Source organism: Channa argus, chromosome 8, assembly GCF_033026475.1.
Source record: "Channa argus isolate prfri chromosome 8, Channa argus male v1.0, whole genome shotgun sequence".
NCBI classification, from domain to species: Eukaryota; Metazoa; Chordata; class Actinopteri; order Anabantiformes; family Channidae; genus Channa; species Channa argus.
This window is the reverse complement of record NC_090204.1, coordinates 1,681,174-1,703,860: the sequence shown is the minus strand read 5'-3', so window position 1 is coordinate 1,703,860 and position 22,687 is coordinate 1,681,174. Positions and strand designations below refer to the sequence as shown.

The following is a 22,687-nucleotide window of genomic DNA, read 5'->3' as shown; positions in this document are numbered from 1 at the left end:
TAGTGACTTTTTTTAAACAGACATGCTGTAGTTCCTCCCCAGCAGCCACGGAAACAGCACTGAAGAGTGAGAGCAGCAGAGCTAACGTCACAGGAAGTTTCCCCTGCTGCTCTATAGAGAAAACAGCCCATTGTTCACTTTTTATATATATAAACATATAAATAATCACTATGGCAATTGATATGTCAGAGTAAGACTCTAACCCAAATCCACATCTCATTAATAAAATCAATTTTCATATATGCATGGACTTGTTATGGCAGCACTAAATAACTCACTGATGTCCGTTTTCAGGGGTGTTTGTGTGTCTGACACACACACACACACACACACTCCTGTAGAGCACAGATAGATCACAGAGCACAATTGCGCGCGTCAGTTGCATTCACACCAACTCCTTCGTGCAGGGTTGGATGGAGGTGATACTGCTGTGAAACAATCAGAAAAAAACGATTTGTTTCTCTGATTAACATTTTTTTCCTACCAACGTTGCTTCCTCTCTTTAATCACTCACTCAACCAGCGCTTGTCTTCCTCTCGCTCTTAGTTGACAACTGGTTCTTGACAACTCAACAACGCTACTGTTTACGTGAAGGGAAGTGGAATTGGAACAGGACAGGCCACACAGAGAAAAAGACAGGACCTTCGTTCCTACCGATGAACCATTCAAAAGAGCCTGATCAGTGGTGAACACTGCCTACACTACCTCCCCTTCCCCTTGACACACTGATAATGAAATGATGCATATTTTTCAAGCAGGCACATAGAAAAAAACATAGCATGGCTGTCTTGGTGTGTGCAACTTGAACTCACAGAGGTCACTTCAGTGACTAATTGCAACTGTTTGCAGACAAATCAGACGACAAGATTTCAGACGTCAAATGTTCAACAGGAATGGCCTTGAATCATCAATAGTATTGTATTTTATAAGCCTAGAAAGTGAATTCAATTTCAACTTTGTTACATTGCTCACACTGAGGAACGTGGACAAACAGTAGTGGAGATGACCGATTCAAGGAAACATCATCTAAAAACATCAGCTCTAAAGAACCTGCAACATCATTAGTGCTTTTACTGCAGCCACAGCTGATGTTATATGGGTTTGCTAATGCCTACCTGGCTCTTCCAGCCTGTGTTCAAATGACTCATCCTGGTGGTACAGAGACCAAACAGCACAAACAAATCTATTCTGGATGCTGAAGGACGAAATTGATGTAATTTTCGATGAAAAACAACTTACTTCTTGTAATTTGGATTCTCTTCTACAAGTTTGAACTTGATGTGTTCTCACAGAGTTGTACATTGCAGAAATCCACGGGTTTTTTCCAGCGGCAGCTGAGCTGCACATACACAATGCATTCAAGGGAGCATTTTGCAGCCATCACTTTTCAAATATTATACAAGGTGGAATAATATTTTCCCAAGGGGTTATGTGATTTGACCTGTATGGTCAAATAAAATAACACTATAATATGTCTCACGTCAGCCAGAAAACAAACAGATGACATTAAAGTAATTTTGAGCTGAGCCTGTGATTGAGGAATGATAAAACATTTAGCTGTAATGTCAGTAATTACATGGAGTGGAAATGTTTTTGGTGAAAATGGGCGAGGGCTTCAACGATACCTCCCTGGGGGCAGCAGTCAGCGCATGCATGTGCCGCGTCAAAGATCGCACCTTCAACAAATGCAAAATACAAACCATAATGATCAGGGCAGTGGTGATAGGGGCTTGAGGCTCTAGCAGCACTGAACTGAACCTTGTTGCATGTTCAGATTAGACATCCAGTTTTAGAGGTAGCTCATCAGCTGCAGCAACGAATGCTGGACCGAGAGAGAGAGGCTGCTTTAAAGTGAAAATGAGGGAGCTGTTGGGGGTGTGATGAAGCCTCTCTGACACCAAATCTGTGCACAGTAACTTTATACTGTGCACAAAACAACACATGAGAGCAGCCTGGATAAATGAATAAATCATGTGAAAAGGCATTAATGGGCAGCAGGTAAAGTCAAAGATAAATTGAATTAAAGTTAATTATCCACATATTTACCCAGCAGCCAACAAAGGAGCAGACAGGGGTAACGAATGTAAAAGTCTTAATTAGTTTGTATTTGACAAAAACCCACTCACTTATGTTGCACTGCATAGATAATTCATGTAGCTTTTATTTATTCATGCAGTGAACTGTACAGCTGTGCTCACGATAAATAACATTCTTAGTGTTTGAATGACGCGAAAGCTGTTTTATTACAGTCACTTTTCTTTCGCAGCGTGTAGTGAGTCAAAAAACAAGAGAAGTAAGTAAAGAGCAGTGGGAAAATGAGTACTAGTCAGATAATAGAAGCATCCAGTACATCCATTACCAGATTTCTCTCAGGGCCTCCTAGACTCACATCCGATCGGCATCGTATTGATTTAAAAACCTGACTCCAATGAACTGACAATTCTATTTTTTTTTTGTTGCCACATCTGAGTATTTTAGATAGAAATTGTGAATTTTTATTCCATTTATTTAACTGGGTTCCTTTTTCTGTTTGTTTTAGGTCCTATTTTTTGGATTGAGTTCGATTTAATCGCTTTCTTCAAACATTTCGTCTCGATGCATTTGTGTGTGAGGACGGTTTAACATATGTGTAAATATCATATGTTTATTTTTTAAAATTAATATTGTGGATTAATTTGGGTTAATCCTTTTGACTCTACACATTCTAATTTCTTCTTGAAAATAGGTCAGATTTGATCTTACCTCACCTTACTAAGGCCTCACACACACACACACACACACACACTCAAACAGATTATCTGTACTTTGCCTCTCTCGGGTCTTCACCGTCAAACCCAGAGCGATCTCAGTGCCTATAAATTGTCCGAAAAACATAAAAGACTGTGGCTTCTTTGTGCTTTGCCATGTGTCAGACTGACAAGCACTCTTATCAATTATAGAAAGCATTTGTCTGATTGGATTGTAATCCCCTATTGTGAGAGTAAAAGGAGCTACAGGCTTTTTTTAGACTGGTTTGAGAATATGTCAGAGCTTTAGTCAGAGGAGCGACAAGAAAGAAAAGACTACATTTTGTTTATGAAGCTGCTCTAGAAAGCTGATTTGTGGGTGTATTGGGAGCAGCAGGGGTTGGGGGGAAGTAACTGCTACATGTATTAAATTCATTGTAGTGTTTTGTGTGTGTGTGTGTGTGTGTGTGTGTGTGTGTGTGTGTGTGTGTTTAGCCTGGATTTGCATTGTCTATGCTTCTATCGACTGCACAGCATCAACAATACTGGCAACAGCACACAGACAGACAGGCATCATACTTTGCTGCATAAGACACAATTCCGAAGTAATTTCAGAATTGTTTATGAAGTTTATGAAGGTTAGGGCATGAATGGAAGTGGGAACACTGCAAATCAACTGCGGCAACTTCAACTTGAAACTGTGTCTGCCATTAAACTTTACTGTACTAAGCTGTACTAAACTAACAAAAGTATTATTGCGTTTGGGAAAATGACCATGTTGTTATCAGTACAGTACAGTATGTTACATTTAAAATTAATGTGTTTGGGATATTGCTTGGAGTTTCGTTGGGAAATATTGGAGAAGTTGACCTCTCTGGGCCTCAAACAGTTACTTAAATGAAATCACGTAAGCTTAAAATTTTGTGCAGTTGATTGCAGCTTATAGACATGTGAAGCAGGAAAAAAGTGGGAGACCAAAACAATTCTGTCCCAAACTGCCTCTTCTGGCTGTGTGACATCACACTGGGTAAGGGGGAGGAGACAGACTGACCTGCTCTGAGAGGCGACGTGTCCTCAGGAAGAATCCCAAAAGACATCCTATGACCACAGCCAGCACCGACATGATGAGAAGTCCATTCTGTTTGCAGACGTTCTTCACCCTCACCCACACTGCATCCAAAGCCATGGCCATCGTGAGTGGCTGGTCCCACACCCCGGGTCTTACGTCCTATCAGCGACCCATAAATGTAGACACCCCAAAGCTTTAAAATCCAGACGGGAGGATGAAACACAGGCAAAAGGATTGAATTTAAAAAATCCCCAGTGCTGAATGGGATTCTGTGTAAAAAAAAATTTAATCCTTCGTGATGTTTTAAAATACCTTCGGGCTCAGCAGCCCTCTTGTCCTCTCGCTGTAGCAATCTGCACTAAGCTACGAAGATCCTCTCACTTTCAAGGCCCCCCCACCGCACCCTGCTCCACCCATCAGCAGCCCTTCGTGTGTTGACCGACCAGCAGGGGGATAGAACAGCTGGCAACTGTGTCCCTGGGGGTTAACATCGGCAATCCAGTCAGAGCGCTACTGTATTTAACAGTTCTGAGGCTGGATTAAAGATCCATAAGCAATTTGTCAAAGGTTAGCAGGGACCTCAGGGGCTGCATGAACCTGCCACATTGACAGAGAACTGATGTCGGCTTGAGGTTTGTTAAAACTATAATACAGTGGTTTACGTACGGCTATAGCATATGACCTTTAACACTTAATTATTGTGACCTTTTATACTGTATATAAAAAGCAGAGTTGTTGTAAAATCTTTTATGTGCTTTTGAAAAAAAAAAAATTATTTTCTTTGTATCAGAATTCATATATACACATGGGCCAAAGCAGGAACAGCAGGTTTTCGCCCATAGTATTTAACCCTGATATGTCTGTAGCTCCATTCTATTCCATCTTCATGCCAGTTTCCACAGCCCATTAATTCCAAAGCAGATCTTGAGCTTGTTTTGTGCAGAAACATTCACTTTCAGTCACACATGCTGTCAATTACATGAACAAGTGTTCCATAGGTAGATTTAACTAAGCTGGGGACACATGTAAAGACCTGTCAAAGACTGCACAGTTCACACACTTTTACCATGAACTATCACAGATTTTCAGTGACAGTCTGAAAGTGACTGGTCGAGACTGACTCTGGAGATAGGAAAACCCCCTGCAAACCCCCCCCCAAAAACAGCCCACAAATCATGGACATAAAGGCGAGGACAACGTGGACCATACAGCCTGTATAGAGAGATGAAGGTAAAACAACTTTTTAAAACAACAGTATGTCAGATGCTTGGTTGACTAAACTCAGGACATTGAAATGAGAGACGCAAGTTTGTTTCCTGGTTCAAGAGTTCAAGAGTCAGTTTTGTTATTATATTTCAAACCAAACAACAAATGTCCCCTGCATTTTGTATTCTAACCTTCACAATAGCCCTGTGCATGATAGGGGCAGGTGGAGCAGGAGTTGTTCACCCCCCCCAATCTTCCTAAATAAGTTCTCTTTTTTGTGGAGCTTACTAAGACTGGTGTTAAAACCAAGAAGACGAAGACGAAGAGTCGTGCACTGCAGCACACATAAAGAGTCTTGAAATACCTGATCTATGACCCAAAGAGAAGGTCAGAAAAAAGTGAGCACTTACAGAATTGGACAACAAAAATTCTCTGCATCACAGTTGACCTCTGATGTGTCCATTGACTCTGGTCTCCATAAAGACTGTGAGCTGTAGCAGCTGTAAGTTGATATTCATGCATCCTCTCGCGGTTGCAAGCAGGTTGTAGAGATTAGGAAGTAAAGGCAGAGTATACTACCAATCACAGACCCAGCCACAGTGTGTACCCTGGAAAAATGACCCCCACAAACAACTGACCACTTACACAATGTTGCATTGAAAAACAGACAAGTGTTTCTAACTTGGTGCAAGTATTATCTGTAGAAACTGGCATCTTAGCGAATAATCCAGCTGATTAGAACTATCACGCCTGTGAATGTCATTATCAGCACATAATTTGGGTTTTTGTGCCTAAACCAAACCATAATCCTATATTTTTTATGCCCAAACCAAACGGCATTGGGGCACATGATATTGCACAATAATGACCTGCTGAGCCTACTATCATGTGAAGCAGGTGAATACTGGCCCATAGCTCTTCCACTTTTAACAAAAGATAACAGCTGGTGAATAGCGTGATGTCAGTGACTGATCACTGTTAAAGACCCAGTTTTTTCGTTAAGGTGCTGTTTTTATTTATATTTAGGAAAATCAGCATTGTCGACCAAATGTGCTTGAGACAATTTCACACAGTTTCAAACTATTATCAGTTTTAGAAACTGCTAATAGAATTTTTGTATTCTTGTTGTTGAATATGACCAACTATCATCAGAGAAAGGAAGTACAAACCAAAAAACTGACTTTATCATATTAAGTTACCAACAACACAGTCAGTAAAATTATTTGGACAACAAGAGCAGGCGGCGGATCAGCTTTTTCCAGTATGAACACAAAAGGTCAAGTCCCACAAACTCGCCAATAAGTGCTGAAGATATTACACAACAAAGGTTAATGCAAAAATGACTTATGACTTGATTAATCCAACTTCCCATGAATTGCAATGTGCAGAAGTTGCAAGTGGATCTGGTAGCCCCCTGTAGACGCAGATGTCTTTACGACTCCGCGCCTCAGTTTTGCATAATTAAAATGTTCCCTCCAAGTCCAAGCTGACATAACCCTGAACACATCATCATATTTACACAAAGTTCCAAACACACCCACACAGCCACAGGAGACATTACACAACAATTTCTACAAGCTGAGTCTACAGATGAGCTCCAAGAATAAAAATCACTCAGTTTTAAATTTAGTAACCTTAAATGTCCATATCCAGCAATTAAACAATTAGCATTATTATTACAATCATTATTATCTCAGCTGCAACTGCAATGATAATTATTATCAATAGTAACACAATTGTTACTACAATTACCATAATAATTCACGAATCCACGTCCTTTATAAAAATGAATCAGGGCTGTTTTCATTCTTGTCATTTAATGAGCCTGTTAGAACTGAGGTGGTAAGTAAATGTAATTATCTACATGATGGGATGGAGAAGCAGCATTGATTGGTCCACTGAGCCCAAAATACAGACAGTTGGCTCCAGTTCATTTGCTCTAATGCTGATAGCGGTGGTTTGGCCTTTTCTTTTTATTGGCAAAGTTAAAAGTATATTATTTCAATCTTACACATAACATCCTCAGTTTAGAATACGGTGTTTAGAGCATGTGAAATTAGGACTAACCACATCAGTGTTACCTGCACCAGTGAACCGTTTAACCGCATTCAAAATGTAATTCAGTTTCACACAGAGGTAATTTCCGCCTAAATAACCTGCACCTCTCTAGATATCCGCCATTATTGAATCTCTCTGTCGACCTTAAGTCTAGAAAAGTTTTCCATATACATACACATGTTTTTGGCAGGTAAGTATAATACATCCCCCTCCCACCTGGGCAAGTGACTTTACAGAGAATTTTAATATTAATATAAATGTTATTTTAATGTACAGTTTTAACTGCAGGTGGAAATTTAAAAAGCTGTGCTTGTGAGCTCTGGGCTTGTTTCTTTATATGTTCATTATTTAGACTTCTATCATAAAGTCAAAGTCAGCATTAATGAGGCGTATGAAACTAGGTGTCAGCAAGGAAGGGGACAAACACGTCTTTACATTTCTCTGTGTCTCATAAAGATGAGTTTGCACTATTGTCTGACCCAGACTCGCCCTTGAATGTCTCATAATGTTTTTAATAACCATTTGAATGGATAAACTGTATGATACTGATACAATTGATGGGCAGAGGAGCAGAACATGTGGACTCCAACATAAAATATAATAAAAAAGAGAAAAAGCCAGATGATTTTAAAAAAGAGTGCACATGAACTTCGTAAGAAGCCCCTGGCCCTGCCCTTGAGTGGTACTAAAACAGGTGGTGGCAGTAGCGTAACATTACTAAAAACCGTGAGAAAAACACGTTTTATACTGTTCTCCGATACTGTTCTCTGCATGTTCTGTGGCAAAGCCATAACTCCGACATTATTATTGTCTGCTTATTATAAGCAATGGGCAGAGCGGGAACACAAGTAGTACTCAATATACTATGATTTTTAAGTGCGGCAGAATATGCATCCATCGTGTTCAGGGTCACAGGGGCTGTAGCCCATCCCAGCTGTCATAGGGCGAGATGCGGGTTACACCCTGGACAGGTCTTCAGTCTATCTCAGGGACAACACAGAGAGACATGAACAGACAGACAACCATTCGCAGCTATAGCCAATACAGAGTCACCAGTTAGCCTAACATGTCCTCTGACTGTGGGAAAAAAAACCCACGCAAGGACGTGGAGAACTCCACACAGAACCAGGGATCTTCTAGCTGTGAGGTGGAAATGCTAACCCTCAGCAGAACATGTAAATTGTTATTATTATCATCCCTCACAAGAACCAAAGCTGACAAGAGACCACACACTGACAACTACTTTGGGACAATGACTGGGTTCCACATTGATGTGATAGGCAGATAAAGGGATCAGCGATCACACTGCACACACAAATTACAGATCCTTGTCTTCAGAAGCAGTACATGGTTACTACTGTAGTAATCGTTGGGTCTCTTCTGGCACCTGAAAAATAAATCACTCAATCATGACCATGAATCTCTGACCTAAAGAAATATGATTTATTAACAGGACACACAGTTAAATGTTACACGAAAACAGATATTGAAAATTTGTATTATTTAATTGAATTCGACTAATTCATATCAAAAGGTGAATGATGGGTCACTGACTGTAGACAACCATGGACACATTTTTAGATCAACACTGGGTTTCTGAAAAGGATGTTTTTAAATAGAAACATTTTTACATTTTACACGAGGAAACTTTCAGATACACATTCATAGTGTATTTCCTACTTGGAAAAAAAAAAAGATTTTCTCTCAAGATGAAGCACGATGAGTTTAAAAGGCTGTCGAGTGGCTGTTGAGAATTTGAGTCCTGGAGCTGTGTTGGTGCCTGCTATAGTTACTCTGTGGTCCTTATTGTGAGGACAGAGCATTAGCTTGATTTTTTTTTTTTCACAGTTGTCTTTATTTTGTCCCATTAGGTGCATGGCCCACTGACTTGCCTGAGGCAAAATCCAAAACCTTAGAATAAAGTTAAATTTATGAAGAAGCCTTTGGTTATGTTATAGGTGTTTCTAAAACTATGTGTCCAAGTCTTATCTCAGATGCTTTTCTACCACATATATGAAGACTCTTAGACACTAACGCATCAAACATTTTAAAACTATTCTCTGTAAAAGCACCCTGAGCCACCTGGTACTGAAGGTCATGTGTCAAAAGAATCTAAGGGGAAACTAATTTTAGATAATCAGTGAACACAGTTCAACTCAAACTCTATGCAGTGCTCACTAACTCTGTTTTCTGTACATAAAGAGATTAATCATCTCATTTAGATTTGGTCATTATTGTCTCCCTTGGTGGTGAATTGGCAACAGCTAATCAGTGCAGTCTGATTTTCTGAAGTGAAAAAAAAAAAAAAATTGCAGACAATTTTGTGCCACGTTTAACAATGCGTTCATTCAAAGAAACAACATGGGTTCCCGTCATGGTTTCCATCCAATCAGAGAAAAGTTCTAAGCCATTCAATTGTCCCAATCGAGTTAAACGTTTTTCAGCAATTCAAAGCTGTTTGACTCTTTATCAAGAAAGCAATGTTTAGTCACACAAATGTATTTGGCTTGTACAGTACTAAGACTAAACAGTTCTGGTAGATTTCTTTCAGCAATATTTGTGGACAAGCTTTAATATCCAGGGGCTCAGCAATAAAAAGGTTTGAATGGAGTTTTGTATATGTGTAGTAGATTAAATTAAAGCTACATGGACTTAAAGTAATGCTAGCACTACCTGAACTCAATCCACTCTGCTCCACCAAGCCCTCGCTCTCTCTGATCTGCAAAACGAGACCCTCCTCCTGTAAAAACACGACTGGGAGGTTCATCTACCCGCCGCTCTTACCAGCACTTATGCACTGCCATTCGGCCGCATCTAGCAGCTGTGAACTTAAGACCATCGTGTAGTATTTGGCCTTTCAAAAGTTTGTCAGGAGGAGGTGGTGCTGTGGTTGAACGGGTCACAAAACACCGGGCTTTCCCACACGAGACAAATGTTTGAGTCCAGTGTGAAACTACTGATAGAAACGTGACACATGCCTTTGGCGTATCATAGTGACGTCACAGGTAGCCTTTGGCGTTATTATTGGACAGTAAATAAACCAATTGTGACCAATTATGTGAAATTATGAGTGGTGTCCAATGATGTAGTCTTTCTGCATTATAAAGCCTGACTATATTATTATAAATGAGATATTCTCGAGATTTACAGTGAATACAGCCCATTAAGCTGCTTTATTTTAAGGAGTTAGTTACTGAAGGGGGATTATTTTTTAACCCTGTGGATAAATGGAGTATACAGTATGTGAGGACCCACGGAAGGGTTAAGTGCTTACTCTGAGTAGAAATCATGAATATTTCTATTCCATCTCTGGCCCTTTAAGATGTCGTCAGTCTGGTTTAGCATGAAAAGCTCACCAATTAACATGCTGTACCATTCTGTGTATTCCATCATGCCTAAATGTAAAAGTCTAGATTTAGAGGAACTTACATTCTCTATATAGTTCTTGGGGGATTGCGATTGGGTGCAATGACCTCCGGAAAATTTTGTCCTTTACACTTTATGGGTTTTTGAAAAATTGTTAAGTCCTATAGAATTAAACAAGACATACAAAGGTAGCCAATCAATTTTCTCTTCTGCAAGAATGAAAGAAACAAACAAAAAGCATCCTGATGTCATGTCCTGAAATGTTCTCTGCTGCATGGATTTTACTTTATTTATTGGGGTTTTTTTTGTTTGTTTTTTTTCACCCAGAGAGGAGTTTTAATCTTCTGTTTGCCCAAAGCTTGAACGATTCAGGTCACTCTGGCCTTCACAGTCTGGCCTCAGGAGGTGACCATGTGTGCAGCATTCAGGTCACACAGATGCAATTTGTCAATTTAATTCCACATCTATTTTAGCAGAGCATTACTCCTGTTAGGCTTGGGGTGCACTTGAATGCAGAGAGATAATGTAGTAATTGAACTGTTGATTATGAAAACACGGCAAATCAAAAACTGAAAAGCAGCAAACAGAAGCCTTTTATGAACATAGGTACATTATTCCAGGCTTATAAACACAAATAAACACAAATAAACACACCCCCTCTATTGTATGTTGGCTTTACATATGGATGAATCATGAATGAAGGCAAGTGTTTTGGAATGTTGTCCGTGTGTGCCAGCGGAGAGAGAGCTGCGTATGTGTGAATAAAAGTATGTGCTGGAGCTGCGATCACATATTTTGCCAGACTCTATGGTCACTAATCCATCTCTTTTGCCAATATTTCCACTTTATCTGGTTTCATCAGGCAGGGATTACACAGGATTAGACAACCTCCCAGAAGCTGACATGCATTCATTCATTCATTCATTCATTCATTCATTCATTAAAAAAAAACCAACAAATGCAGCTGCTCACATGCTTCCAGATCAGCCAAAATGCACCATTTACATTCAATCTAAATCATATATTTCCCCTTTGTTTAAATCTTGCTCTACATTATTTTTTTAGGAAACATGCCTGTTTTGCTCAGACTGCCGTCTTTTGTGGTGTGTGATTATATAATGTAGGGTGTGTCCTGATGTCATCAGGGGGAAAGTGGCATTAAGATGATGTATCTAACAGCAGCAGTCAATCAGTCGACATGATCCTCTGGCTGTTTGCTTCTCTGTGCTGAAGGAAGAGGCTGAGGCTACAGGGCAAACGTTTTTCAGAAATATTGCAGCGAGCTCCACAGCACACAGTTTAATGTCTGCTGTACTGACCTTTAAAGTGTTCTGTGTGAACATGCAAGCTCTGAACAAGGAAGACGACTTTAAAATAACCTATATTTATTAACCTCACAGGAAATTCTAAATCACTAGGAGCTGGTTCTCATTGTGTTCTCCTAAGGGTCTAAACCAGTGTTTCAGGTCTCTCATTCAAATAGAAAATAACATGACAGCTGACTGGATGAACGCAGCACCACTCACTGAGCTGAGAATGTTTTTCTGCGGTATGTGTTTAAATTCTTTTGATGATCGTGAATACATGCTGAGACCACTGCAGAAATCCACTACCTGCAATTATATGTGTTTCCTATCGGATTTATTTCTATTCCTGAGGAAGAATCAGTTCATGCTTTATCCTGCTCTGCTATTGTCATTGAAAAAAACAATATCAGGAGTGTAAAGCCATGCTAGCAGGTCTGTGATCTGACATGAGAGCTTCAAGCTAAAGGCTGGACTGACAGGTTGCCAGGTGGTCCATGTCAGGGCCAACACAGGGAGACATAGACAGACAGACAACTATTCACACTGTGGGAGGAGACCCAGGCAAGCACGGGGAGAACGGAAGGGCTGGACACCAGGAGACCAGGATTGGAACCGGGGACCTGTGAGGTGGCAGTGCAACATTATACATAAAAATAATACATTTCGAGGAGACACCACTGTGAAAATGTGCACCGTTAAGCTTTTGTTTACAGTAAGCACATATTATACATCCCCACTCACTTCAACAGCTGGCTTTTCACTTACATATTTGTTTGGTAAATATAATGTAATTCCTGATTTCGATGTGAACCAGTGGTTAATATCTTGTTGTAAACAATCAAACAAACGTCCCTTAATTGTTGAATTTCCCTCAGCTGGAAAGAATTCTTCTGTCATCCACCGCAGCTTGTTTTTCTCTGATTCCACCAAATAGTTTCATTAGTCTGCACCTAATGGCTTTTGCTGTCTATGTGATTGATTTCCTTTGTTTTTCCAGCCTATGTACAATTTGCTAAACTGGCAGGGACGGCACTTTGGATGTTATCCGAACAGTTAACATTGACAGTGTCGAAGCACTTAAATTCTAAAACCTACATGAAGCACCAAAGCAGTTGATTGTCCACCATTAAAAAGCGGGGTGATTATGAATTTTATAAATTAGCAGTGAAAATAGAGCTCTCCCCTTCATCACGTCAACAAATAATTGCTAACTAAACATGCACACAGAAGTCATTCCTCTTTAATAGACTGACACTGACTTTAACAATTAGCACAAACGGAGCCTTCTCAAACGAAACCAAAAACCCAAATGTCAAGATTAATCACTCATTTGTTAAGTGTTCGGTGCTTGAATGTTTTTTTACGATTAAGTTTCAAATAAACACCAGCCCCCCAACCCAGACACTGCCCTTTGCAGACATAGTCATGTAGCCCAAAATTCAAGAGTGCATGACTGTGCTCCGAACAACCTACAACCAACCAACATGTACAGTCTTGGGATCATGCTTGTTTCAGTCTTGGTGCTCCTGAAAGTCATGGCGTCTAACGAAAACGTATTTAAGGATCAGCATCCAGCCAAAGTTAAAGGATACATCGCTATAGTTCACAAAAGAAGCAATGACTTCTCATTGAATAATGGCACTTGAGATGTCCTTGTCGATGGCAGCCTTATTTAATTCACTTCTATCATTATGGAAACATAAAAGGGTACATGATGCCTCAGCACCCTCAGCACAATGGCAGAGAGGGAACTGAGTAAGTCAAAGAATAACTATTATTCTCTGTCTCCACATCTAAATGGCGGATTTAGGTTGGACATCTGCAGTAATGGGCTCAACATGTGGATACACTCACACACAAACCATTTTCTATGTCCTGTCAGCAGCAGATGACATTCAGATGTCTCTGTATTGTTCTAGTTTGTTTTTCATAGCTGAGAAGTCTCAGAGTTGTTTACAAGATGCTTCATGTAAAAGTTAACCCTAATCCCATCAAAGGGACTAATGAAAAACCTAAACCACTGTTGTTGTGTTTGAGTTCATTATTAGCAAAGAACGTGTCTGGTTCTCTGCATAGCTTCCTTTTTCCCTTGTAGAGGATAAGTCTGCTATCTTTCTATTTTCTGCACAAAACCTGTAATTTTATCCAGTTAGTCCTTTGCACTGATTGATTTGAGGCACCTGTGCATGTACTTAACTTCATATTTACTTTTATTTTCAATAAATACTCATTTTAAATGTTACAGTTAGGGTGCAAATATGAGATTCCCCACAGCCGCTGTATGATTCTGACAGCTGAGTTTAATTTACAAAGCAGGATTCAAAATGCAAAACCACCAGTGAGTTGTTGTAAAATGTAATACACTTTTATAGAATAAGTGAATTTAAAATGATATACATTATACTAACTACCACATTACAATTTTGTCAACAAGTTGTTTGTAATATTTCATTGATGTTTTTACTTCACCAATGATCTGAATAGTTCTCCCACTATTGTCCTCTTACTGCAGGCTTCTACACTCAGCAACACTGTATGAAAACTTCATTACTGCAGTTACATTTTTTTTTTCTTTGTAGATTTAATTATGGCCACTTTGACTTTTATTCCACTACATTTCTAATCAAAGTTGGTTTACAGCTCCATTAACAGACATTCCGTTTTGCCTCTTACTCTGAAGAAAGGAAGCTGCATTTGCTAGTGTGCAGTGGAGTCACACAAGACCAACCACTGTGTGTATTTGGATTAAATGAGATGCAAATAACATTATAATGCTACAGAAGAACTACAGACCTTTGCAATTGTGTTTTCTACTGATTATGGGATTTCTGTGGCTTTTAAATTTTGTGCGTCCTGACCATATTTTAAGCTTTTTTGTTGTTTTTCCAGTGGTCTGTGTTGTATTATTGAAATTACAGTGCAATGTAATTACGTTCAGTAATAAGATTACTTTTCACAAATAACATCCCCCAATGCAAAGGGATAAACTTTTGCACTCAACTGTAAAATTCCAAGATGTAGAAAATGTATGAAATGCATGTGGGCAGTACAAGCTGTTTGCTTTTGGTGCAACAACGTGTGTAAAAGCTCAAAAACAAACAGCTCTTCAAGCAAGAAAAAAAAAGAAAAAAAAATTAAGTTATATAAAGTGTCATCATGGGCTCATCATGAGAATTAATAGACAGTACGTGACACAGACAGTGGTAATTGTTCTAGTAGTGGAGAGAGGTCAAAATCACCAAACATCCTGTATTAAATAGATGAGGAAATAAATATATAAGTACATCTGATATAGACTGAATACTTCACAGCTAGTTTGCAGATTCAAAGTTCTATACAAATCAACAAGTACGACACAGAATGTAACATTCATTTTACCTGTTTTAAGTGTGTTTCAATTATGAAACTGTTTAACATTTGCTGTTTTTTTTTTTTTTTCAAAATACATTGAATATACTGAAAAGAGACAAAGTATAGCAGCTTTGCTGACACAGGTGATCATTGTCAGGGGTCACTAGAATAAAACGAGACCCAGCGGGAAAAAAAAAAAGGCAAGCAGTGATGCTTGAAAGAAGAGGTGTAGCGTCAACCATAGAGTGGCCTCAGTGGAGTTGAAATCTTGCAGCAGCACCAGCAAATGATGAATATGACAACAGCTCACCTGATGATAAATATGGAGACAAAAGCTTGAACTTTAACAATGGCTCACTGAAAAGGAGAAAATATATCAGCTCTCCTCTTGAAGAAATACAAGCAGAGGTACAGTATACAGAATAAAGAATGACTTCAGGATTGGGTGTTGGACAAGTCGCTTGTGTGCTTAGCTGACTTTAAGAGGAAACATCTTCTCTCCAGTTTGCTCCAATCAGTGCAGGAGGCTTTGGGTCAGTCTATAATGGCTACTATAAATGCAGCCTTTTACACTTTTAACAAACACATGTTCACACACGTTACCATTTCACAGGCCTTTAGAAAGAACCAAGCAATGGCTTGTGTTTTTCCTGTTTTTCTTTTCTTAGACACATGCATACAATTTACTAAACCCACCTGTCATTTTTGAAGTTTTCGGAATCTTGTTGTTTGTTTGTTTGTTGAAATTGTTTCTTCATGTTATATGTAAGTTTGTAATGGGAGTGTCTACGATGTCATCAATGGCTCAATGTGGCCTTAATGCTTAAAGCTGCAGGTCTTGCAGGACCATTTGGGCAGTTTTCTGCACTAAGCCTAGTGACCATTGTCAGGGGTCCATGTTGGGAGGCCAGATCAAAACAGGAAAAACACGGAACAGGAAAGTAGCAGAAGAAGAATCGTACAGTTTATACTTGTCTTGATGTTTACATTGTTTTTCTGATTTTATATATTTATATACAGTATGTTGTACTGCTTCAGTCTTTATTGTATTCATTCTGTTTCCACTGGGTTTTGAGTTTCTATCCGAATACAAAAAGATCACCACTGTATTTTTATGGGCTTCCACTTGACTGTCTTGAGTGTTATTGTCTCACTCAGGGACACACCTGGTGTTTAGGCTGAGATTTAATCCAGCAGACTTCTGCATCCCATCACCCTGCTCCTCTACCCATTGAGCTAAGGGGTCTGGATACCTTCTAAAATTAGTATATGTCACCTAGTGTGCACTGGGTGACATATACTAATTTGGGAGAACTGTGTCTCATTCCTTTGTTTTTAACTGTTCTAACCAGGCCTTGACACACATGATGATGTTGGTATGTCTTGATGTCTTGTTGGTATTGGTTTGGAGGATTTCTTGTCACATATTACAAAAGTTAAGAATATGCTGTATAATCCTGCCATCTTTGTTGCTAAACCATCAAAAGCTTGCACAGAATTATTATGATAATTATTATTGCAAAAAAAGTTTACCTAAGGTTTTCATGTTAAAACTTAAATTTCCATCTTTCCCATTTAATTACATACACACATTACCTACATGACTGTCGTGAAGCATCTTCAAGCTTAGGACTTTTATTTGCTGGTAAGGTACAGCAGTAGGGACAATATGGCTCAGTCACCACCCAGCTTTTCACTGATGTTCCTGGCTAATAATAGCTGCCACAGACTATGTCAGGCATCTCTGTCTGCAGAAGGCTGAACGCTGTAATAATCTGGTCTTTGAATAAGTAAGGTCAGAGAAAATGTAATTCTTCAAACATTTTTTGCTTTTATTGTAGGTGATTTCTGAAGCACACCAAGCATCCATCCATCCTTTTCAGGTTGTCAAAGTCAAAGCACTTATGTCAAAAGGTTCCCCTTTAGGTATAGTGCCCCCACCAGCTCAGTCTAAATGCCACAGTACAGCATCCCTCTAATGGTCCACTGTTTCAAAATCTTTTTTTTTTTTAAAGTAATACTACTATTGACACTATTGCGAAGAAAAGCCCTGCATTCAAAAGTCACAATTTTTACAGTATTTTTATCAACCGATAACATTTTACTGTTGGATTTTAATTAAAATGGTTGAGGCTCATATTAAATCATGTGAACAGGGATATGAATAACTGAGTTTCTCATATTCACTGTAAATATCATCAGTGCAAAGATACTGTTTTTACAAGCGGAGATGTACTTCTTGTGATGAGTAAACACGTGTTATTAACAGAGTTTCACTATGTCAGATATCATTTTTTACATAAGTTCAGCTGTTTGAAAAGTCACTGTAAATGCAAACATTTGATAGGATGCTGGGTGTTTCTTTTCTTTGTAGTGTATTAAATGTTTTGGAACAAAAAGCTTGGTATTTCTGAAGTATAGAATTAAAGGTGATGATATTTTAGTCCATCCAACAGGAAAGATACACACAGAAAAATCAACAAGCTTTTCTGCATTGATGTTTGCAGAACTTGACCTTTGTCAGAGCCGGCACACTGCCCTGCTCTGAGTGCGATGCACTTAAACGCAGTTCAGTCATGAGGTATTTGACATATAATGACTGAATAATTTGGTCCCTTTCATATTCAGCATATCAAACACTGAAGTGCAAACCCAGACCCGGTGATGTCAAAGATAGACAGAGCTTTAATGAGAATGGACATCAAGAAATCTCCACATTTTTAAACCAGGGACCAGGCAAGAAGGACTTTGCCCAGGAACTCAACATTTACTCTAACAGAGCTTCAGTAGTCTGCAGAAATGACCTAAAGAAAGGACAACTCTTAATTGTAGAGTGGTTCCCTGGAGGAAAAATATTTTCTGATCTGATGAGACAAAATGGAACAAAATTCAATTCTTTGGACAGAACTAAGGTTTGGCACGCACTGTAACAAACTGCTGTATTTTCTACCACAAAATTTTACAATGACTTCTTGTTGTGTCAATTTACAAATATATGTATATTGCAATACATCATATGTAAAAAAAAAAAAAACTCAACTCTTACATTTCTAACAGCATTTTTCAACAATAACATATTGTACAATTACAGGCAAGTTGTATCTTGACTGTAGATGATTCACATTTCAGCTGAATACTGTTGATGTAGGAGGTTGAATTTGAATGAGGATCAATTGCATTTAATGACTGAAGCAGAGGAGCAATAGTAATTTCTTTGGTGGAAACAAAATTCTCTTATTTGTAGGAGTGACTGGAATTTTCCATTATTTTAACTAAGCTGAAAGTGCAGCCAAAAGCCAAAAACCTTTGATCCTTTTGAAATTGCAATATCCACATTCTTTGAGGAAAAATATTTTCTTATCTGATGAGACAAAATGGAACAAAATTCAATTCTTTGGACGGACGTAAGGTCCAAAGAATGAAAGCAGACAAATATCATTAGAGCCTTGGAGAAAACCTGCTCCGGAGTGCATGAGACCTGAGACTCCAGTTTCCAGTCAGTTTGTTTCTCTCAACTGCTTGGTTAAAATTTGATTGTGCCTTTGTACAGTTAAACTGGACCTTTGTCACTGTTGCTTGGTGTTGGTCGACTCCTTTGTAAGTTTGCTTTGGGATTCATGGATCACAAACAGAATAAGGCCTTCTCTCTCTCTCCTTCCAACAAAGTTTGGGCCCCCCAGAAAAATTCCCGAATTATACTTCATAGAACATCTGTGAAAAGACTGTAAAACGCTTTGCAGACAATTTTCCATCCAATCTGACAGAGCTTGAGATGATTTGTCAAGACGAATGGGATAAAACATAGTATGAAGCGAAACTTTCAGTTTTTAAATACCTTAAAGTGAAAAATGGAAGCATTAATAAATATCAATAAAATCTACAATGCTAAAAAGGAAGAAGTCTGGTTACTTTATCTCCTCACGTGACTGTACAGTACCGTGTGTTCAAAATGAAATTTGCCATTGTTATGCCTCCACCATGTTGTCCCTTCTTCCATTTTCCTTAAATAGTTGTGTATCTCTGGGCTGCTGCCTCTTCCGAGCCACAAAAAAGAGCGAAGTATAAGATCATGCCTACTGCATATAATGCAATGTTTGCAGAAATTGGAACTAATGTTGGACTTTTAGACAACAGCTGTTTTATAAAATAATGTTACATATTGAATATCAATTTGATGATAGACTGAGAGCCTCTGCAAAAGTTCATTTTTCATAGTAACTTTGGCTATAATCCATGCTGGTGTTTGCTAAATCCAGTACACCTGTACAATGTAGTACAATCTACCAGCTCTGCCAGATTTACTTTTATAAGGTTATAATATCTCCGATTTTAAGTTGAAACCATCAGAAAGGTGATATTTCTATTAGAGGAGCTCTTTTATCAGACTGCTTTGCAAAATGACCTTGAAGTCCTCATTCGGTTTTACCGTCCCATCAGTGAGAGCATCCTCACCACATCCCTCTGTGTTTGGTACCCTTCACTCAGAACAAACAGAAGTTGGTCTGTGTCGTGGGCAGCCGCCCGATACACAAGACAGGAACACCTGGCCAGAAGCAGGGCAAGACGGATATTGCGTGTCCCCACACACCCGGCTTACCGCCTCTTCAGAAAACTGGTTCTGCTGGGACAAGGACCACAGGATGCCTGAACAGTTCTTTCTCACAGAAAACCCATTACCCCCACTCAATAGGCCAAAAATCTGGGGCTCATCATCGACAACCAACTGAGCTTTAAGGGCCACATCTCCTCAGCCTCTAGGGCAGCAGATTTGCTCTTTACAACATCAGGAAGATCAGACCCTACATCACGGAATATACAACCCAACTCATTTTACAGGCGCTGGTCACATCTCGTCTTGATTACTGCAACGCTTTGATGATGGGGTTACCGATATCCACAATCAAACCCTTGCAGATGATCCAAAATGCGGCAGCTCGCCTCATTTTTAATCAGTCAAAGAAGACCTATGTCACACCACTCTTTAGATCTCTACACTGGCTTCCTGTAACTGCTCGCATCACTTTCAAAGCTCTGTCTCTTGCTTACAGGGTTGTTAACTCGACAGCTCCCACTTACCTCAACTCACTCATTCAAGTCTACAATCCTTCTCGCCCACTGTGGTCTGCCAACGAACGACGTCTGGTGGTCCCAGCACCGCATAGAAGACACCAAGCAAAACTGTTTAGCGCAATGATCCCACGATGGTGGAACGAGCTACCAAACGCTGCACGCTCAGCTGACTCTCTCCCAATATTCAAAAAGCTGCTGAAAACAGAACCCTTCCGCATCTTCCTATGCACTTAATTCTTAAAAAAAAAAAAAATAAATAAAAAAACAATCTTTTCTGCTCTTTCTTGCACTTGCATCTCGTGAACTGTGCACTTTTCTAATAGGACTTTGCTTTGATGTTTTCTCCTTGACTTAGATTTTTGCTGCCCTGTACCTCACTTGTAAGTCGCTTTGGATAAAAGGTAAATGACTAAATGTAAATGTAAATGTAAATTGCCGTTGTTAACACTCTACACACACACTCAATCAACAACCTATTACTATTCAATCCATGTGAATGAACGTATGCAGTCTGTGTACTTTTCTGTCTACTATATCTTTGATAAAGTTACATTTCATATTTACTGGTTTGTATTTTTCTTGACTCTTCAGTTCAGTATACATCATAACATTCCTACTGTAAAAATACGAGGACGGCAAGTTGTATAAATCTAGATACAGAAAAAGCATTAAATTATTGACAAATCTTATTGCAGCAGATTTGTCATATAACGTAAAGATACCTGATACGTTAAGATATTGATCTGGTATCTAACAATAACAAGGTCATACTACACTGGAAATTCTATGTGACCAAGAACCCAAAACACTAAGGTACCTCTGCATCCTCAGTATGCAGAGTTTAATTCAAACCCTGGTGCTTTCAGAACTGCGTCTCCTCCATCTCTTTCCTCTGAATGGAAGCATGAAAGGTGTCATTGATTCCTCTTTCTGAAAGTGAAGCAGCTTCTCTGCTTGGCATTCATTATGGCTCTTAATGCACCACATGGCAAAAGATCTTCACCCGACCCTCACATTGCTCTAATCATCCTTACTGATGCATCCTATAATCAAGAAATTGTAGACTTGACTGCAAAAGCTAGTCCCACCAAAAGGAAATGATTTATCTAGTACAACAAGTAATGCAACAAGTCCACCACGTATTAAAAATTGGCTGCTGGCACCAAAATGGCAGATGCATAACAAAATCTTCTACCTTAAACAGTCAAAAAGATGATTTACAACTTTGTAACTGTGTTTGGTTAACGCATCCATTCACCCAAACCTGTGTCCTGACAAACTATCATGGATCTAAATACTATGTAAATGGTAAATGTTCTGCACTTATATAGCGCTTTTCTACCTATTGGCACTGAAAGCACTTTACACTGCTTCTTATTCACCCATTCACACTCACAATCACACACACATTCATACACCGATGGGGGAGCTGCTATGCAGCTGGCCAACACTCACCGGGAGCAACTAAGTTGGGGTTCACTGTCTTGCTCAAGGACACTTCAACATGTGACCGGAGAAGCCGGGGATTGAACCAACAACTGTGATGTTGGTGGACAACCGCTCTACCTTCCTGCACCACAGTGCAGGACCATCTTATGTTCACTTCAGCTGCTAGACGTCGTTAAACTGCTGTTTGCTGTGCAGTAATTTTTTGCTACTGGTGCAAACGACCTATATAGTTGTATTGTCAACCAACAACACATAGATACATAGCACATAGATTTTCACATAGAAAATTTGCAGGCTTATTTCATTAGCTGTTCTTGAACTATCATTTGCTCTTTCTTCAGCAGATCAAATTTGTCATAGACGTATACAGCATAAAGTCACATATTATGAAATAATATCACCATCCAAATGAATTAGTGGAAATGAGCACATTAAAGGGCAGTCTCACTACAGGGATGTGATTCGGAAGTTACAGTATTTTGTTGACCACAACAAACCACAAAAAGGACCTCAGTCAGGGTGACCAGCTGCTCAGCATGATCTGAACGTATAAGACATGAGGAACTACAAACAGAGACAAAAGAATAAACACTAAATATCTGCTGGATAAATTACTATGTAAAGTACAATTCCTCAAATGTTACAGGAAGCAGTGCCTGCATGGGCGAGAACAACACCTCAGTCTATGATAGATGCAGGCCTGTAAAACCATGTATCATCGCCCTCCAATAATAAAAGAACAAAACTAGTACCAGATTAAATCCTGAAATAACCTGATCAGGCTTCAGGTGTTCTGGCAATAATCAGTCAATTACAAATCTTGCCCTAGATGTATATGGAAAAACAATTACAACTTAACATTATAACTTTTAAGCTGAACATTTTGAAGACTCTGCAACAAACCAGGGCTGCGGTACTGTAAGCAGTTAGGAAAGTATTAGCAGTTTTGGTATTTCCACCCTTCAGTATTTTGCTTATAACATATAAGCACAATATAAACAGCAAAACTGCTAATCGAGTTTTGCATTATGAAGTACTGTAATTGATGACATTTAAAGTCTTTAAGTGTCGATTTTAGTACAAAA

At 39.1% G+C, this 22,687-nt stretch overlaps 1 protein-coding gene across 2 annotated transcripts in view; it reads right to left on the bottom strand.

Moving 5' to 3' along the window:
* Nucleotides 1–3,918, bottom strand: part of slc1a7b (solute carrier family 1 member 7b) — a 30,526-nt gene extending 26,608 nt beyond the window's left edge. For both annotated transcript variants that reach the window (XM_067513283.1, XM_067513282.1), the window contains exon 1: nt 3,778–3,918. In XM_067513283.1, the coding sequence (XP_067369384.1) occupies nt 3,778–3,918 (141 nt within the window). The remainder of the gene's footprint in view (nt 1–3,777) is intronic.
* Between the last annotated feature and the right edge of the window lie 18,769 nt (nt 3,919–22,687).